At 49.9% G+C, this 3,751-nt stretch overlaps 1 protein-coding gene across 1 annotated transcript; it reads right to left on the bottom strand.

The window, feature by feature from the left end:
* Positions 1-2,618: 2,618 nt before the first annotated feature.
* On the bottom strand, positions 2,619-3,551 carry LOC122724433. Its single transcript, XM_043959390.1, has one exon. The coding sequence runs from the start codon at positions 3,549-3,551 to the stop codon at positions 2,619-2,621; it is 933 nt and encodes a 310-aa protein (XP_043815325.1).
* Positions 3,552-3,751: the final 200 nt, after the last annotated feature.

The following is a 3,751-nucleotide window of genomic DNA, read 5'->3' as shown; positions in this document are numbered from 1 at the left end:
CCCTTGCCTAAATATTTTATTAGCCAGTGTTCCTGCTCCTTCGTGAGCTCCACACATTCCTCGGTATATCTCTTCTATCACTTTTATTGCCTCTTCCGGGCTCACACATCGGAGCCACGGGCTGGATTTCTCCCTTCTGTACAGGGTCCCTCTTATTGCTTGGTAATTAGCAGCTCGAGCAGCTATCTTCTTCGCTTCATCCTTGTCTTCAGGGAGCTTTCCCTTCTCCAAGTATTCCAGGTACGGGGTCATCCAGCTTTGGCTTTGCTCTACTTGCAATACAGTGGTCGTTTTATCAAAAGCAGGTGTGCTGACATGTTGTATGTATACTTCATCTGGGAGCTGCTCCAGCTCTTCCCTAGACAATCTACTGAGCAAGTCCGCCTCTTCATTCTCTTCCCGAGGTATTCTCTGATACCTGATTGTGATCCTGCGACCCTTGAGCTCGGCTTCTATGGCCTTTACCTTCACTAGGTAGTTCTGCATGGTAGGGTCTCTGGCCTGATATGCTCCTGTTATCTGATTGATCACCAGTTGGGAGTCACTATTCACCTCGAGGTCGGTTGCCCCTACCTCCATTGCTACCAGCATTCCATTTATTAGGGCTTCATACTCTGCCACATTGTTAGAGGCCTTGAATTCTAGGCGTAGAGCGTAGCAAACCTTGAATTCTTCAGGTCCTTTCAACATTATTCCTGCACCACTGCCCCCAGTGCCAGATGCCCCGTCTACATATAGCTTCCAATTGAATTCTTGAGAGGACTACCCTTCTCTCTCATTCCCCAACGCTTCCAAAGATGACTCACCCTGCTCCATCTGTTCTTCATTGAACGAGCACTCTGCTATGAAATCAGCAAGGGCTTGAGATTTTATGGTGGTCCGAGGTCGGTACTCTAAACAGTAAGGGCTAATCTCGATGGACCAGGCCAGCATCCGACCTGAGGTTTCCGGCCTGTGGAGAATCTTCTTCAGCGGCTGGTCTGTCATTACTACCCCCTGGTGGCTTTTCAGATAGACTCTGAATTTCCTAACTGCTAGCAACAGAGCATATGCTATCTTCTCGATGTTCAGATATCTGATCTCGGCGTCTTTAAGTACTTTGCTGACATAGAAAACAGGCTTCTGCTCTCCTCCTTCTACTCTAACCAATACAGCACTGATAGCTTGTTCCCAGGCCGACAAGTAAATTAGGAGCTCTTCTCCTTCCAACGGACTGCTAAGCACGTGAGGCAATCCTCGGTCCATTCGAAGTTCGGCACCTTCCTCAATTTCTTGAAAAATGGCAAGCATCTCTCTGCCGACCTCGACATGAAACGATTGAGCGCCACCACTCTTCCAGTAAGTCTCTGGACATCCCTCACACAGGTCGGCTCGGGCATATTCAAGATAGCTTCCACCTTCTCGGGATTGGGCTCGATGCCTTTCCCACTCACCATGTATCCCAGGAACTTTCCTCCCCTGATAAAGAAGGCGCACTTCACTGGGTTCAGCCTCATTCTGTATTGTTCCAGTACCTCGAACACTTCCCTCAGGTCAATCAAGTGCTGCTGAAAAGTCGGACTCTTCACCACCATATCATCCACATATACTTCAACATTCCTGCCGATCTGATCTTTGAAGATTTTTTTCATCAATCTTTGGTACGTTGCCCCGGCATTTTTCAGCCCGAAAGGCATGGCCTTATAGCAATAGGTCCCATCTTCTGTTATGAATGAGGTCTTCTCTTCATCCGACCTGTCCATTGGAATTTGATCGTAACCAGACATAGCATCCAAAGACGACATGTAATCAAAACTGGCCGTGGAGTCGACCATTTTATTAATATCAAGGAGGGGGTAACAATCTTTGGGACATGCCTGATTCAGGTCAGTAAAGTCTATACACATCCTATATTTGCCATTGGCTTTTTTGACTAATACAGGATTTGCTAGCTACTGTGGATATATGACCTCTCTAATAAACCCTGCTTCTTCCAGCTTCCGCACCTCCTCCCTAGTGGCCTGCTGCTTCTCCCTTCCTACCACCCTCTTCTTTTGCTTTACCGGTCTGGCTGCCGGGAGGACGTTCAGCTTGTGAGTCATCACTTCAGGGTCTATCCCAGGCATGTCCGAAGGCTTCCAGACGAAGCTCGATGCGTGACCTCGGATCAGAGCCATTACTTCAATTTTCTGCTTTCCAGTGAGGCCGACGTTAAGATTGAAGACCTTATCTGTCTCTGCTTCTGATAAGGGAAAAGTCTCCAGCTCTCCGACCGGCTCTGTTCTGGCCTCTTTTCTCTCATCTCGGACCTCCAGAACTTCCGAGTCAAGCTTTTCTCCTGCCGAGCTCGGCTTTGATACCGTGGCCAGGTACACTACTCTTGCCTCTTCCTGGCTTCCTTTGACTACTCCCACCCCTGCTTCTATTGGGAATTTCATGGCCAGATATCTAATACTGGTTACGGCCTCAAAGTCAAATAGCGCAGGTCTTCCCAATATTGCGTTGTAGCTCAGGGGGAGTTTGACTACTAAGAACACCGCATAGTGAGTGCGAGTCCTGGGCGCTTCTCCTAGAGTGAGAGCTAGCTTCACTTTCCCCTCCACAGGCACTGGGACTCCTCCGATCCCTTTGACTGGGGCCTAGCCCCGAACCAACTGCTCCTCAGGGATTCCCATCTGTTGGAAGACCCTATACGGCAGCAAATTCACCTTACTCCCATCATCCACCAAGATCTTCTTAACCCGGTAGTTGTGGATGACGGCTTCAATAACAAGGGCGTCATCGTGAGGCATCTGAACATCCTGGGCATCCTCTGGAGAGAAGGTGATGGTCACTGGAGAGTGCTCAACTACCTGTATGACTTCGGCGCTGCTGTTTTCCCCATCTCGACCTCTCTTCTTTCCCCTTCGGCTCATCCGACCTCCAGTTCCCTCAACGATCATGTTGATGGTTCCACTAGAGCCATCATTCACCGGTCCTGCTCCAGCTCTCCGGGGCCTCTCTGCTGTAGGATTCGGCTGGGGCCTTTCTCCTTCTGATTTCTTCATAAAGTTTCGTAAGTGGCCCCTTTTAATTAGCCTTTCGATCTCACTGATCAGTTGGTAGCAGTTGTTGGTGTCATGGCCGTGTGTACGATGATACTGACAGTATTTTTCAGGATCTCGCTGGTTTGCTTCTGCCCTCATAGGCCTGGGCCATTGAAGGAACTCCTTGTCCTGTACTGCCATGAGTACCTCGGCTCTGGAGGCGTTGAGCAGGGTCAGGTTCTCTGGAATACGTGGAGGGAATGGCTTTTGTTCTAGAACCCGAGGAGGGAAAGGTCTTTGGTCCCTTCGATCCCAGGGTTGTCTGTACGGCTCAGGCTTCTTGCTAGGCTTCTTGCTCTGCTTCTTCTCATGCCTCTCCGACCTCCTTTCTTCTGGGGCTTTTCCCCTGTCTGCTGACTCCTTAGCAAACCTGCTAGTTACTAAGGCATCATCCTGCCTTATGTACTTCTCTTCCCTTTTCATTAGCTCTGCCAGTGTGGTGGGGGGTTTCCTGCTCAATGAGCCAAAGAACTCTGGCGAGGCCATCCCCTTCTGCATTGCCTCCACCGCTCTGCCCTTATCCAGCTCGGGGATCTGCAGGGCCTCCGTGTTGAAGCGGGCAACATACTCCCTGAGTGATTTGTCTCTTCTCTGCCTGACCGTCTCCAAGTAACTGGTTTTCCTATCCGCTGGAACTCCGGCTATGAACTAGCTGATGAAGGCGTTGGCCAGGTCCCCAAAACTTC

This window comes from Manihot esculenta, chromosome 8, assembly GCF_001659605.2.
Source record: "Manihot esculenta cultivar AM560-2 chromosome 8, M.esculenta_v8, whole genome shotgun sequence".
Lineage (NCBI taxonomy): Eukaryota > Viridiplantae > Streptophyta > Magnoliopsida > Malpighiales > Euphorbiaceae > Manihot > Manihot esculenta.
Note: the sequence above shows the minus strand (reverse complement) of the source record. Positions and strands in the feature narration are given on the sequence as shown.

Bases quoted from the DNA above. Each gene is read 5' to 3' on its own strand.
- LOC122724433 (XM_043959390.1), bottom strand. From the start codon at position 3,551: ATGGCCTCGCCAGAGTTCTTTGGCTCATTGAGCAGGAAACCCCCCACC.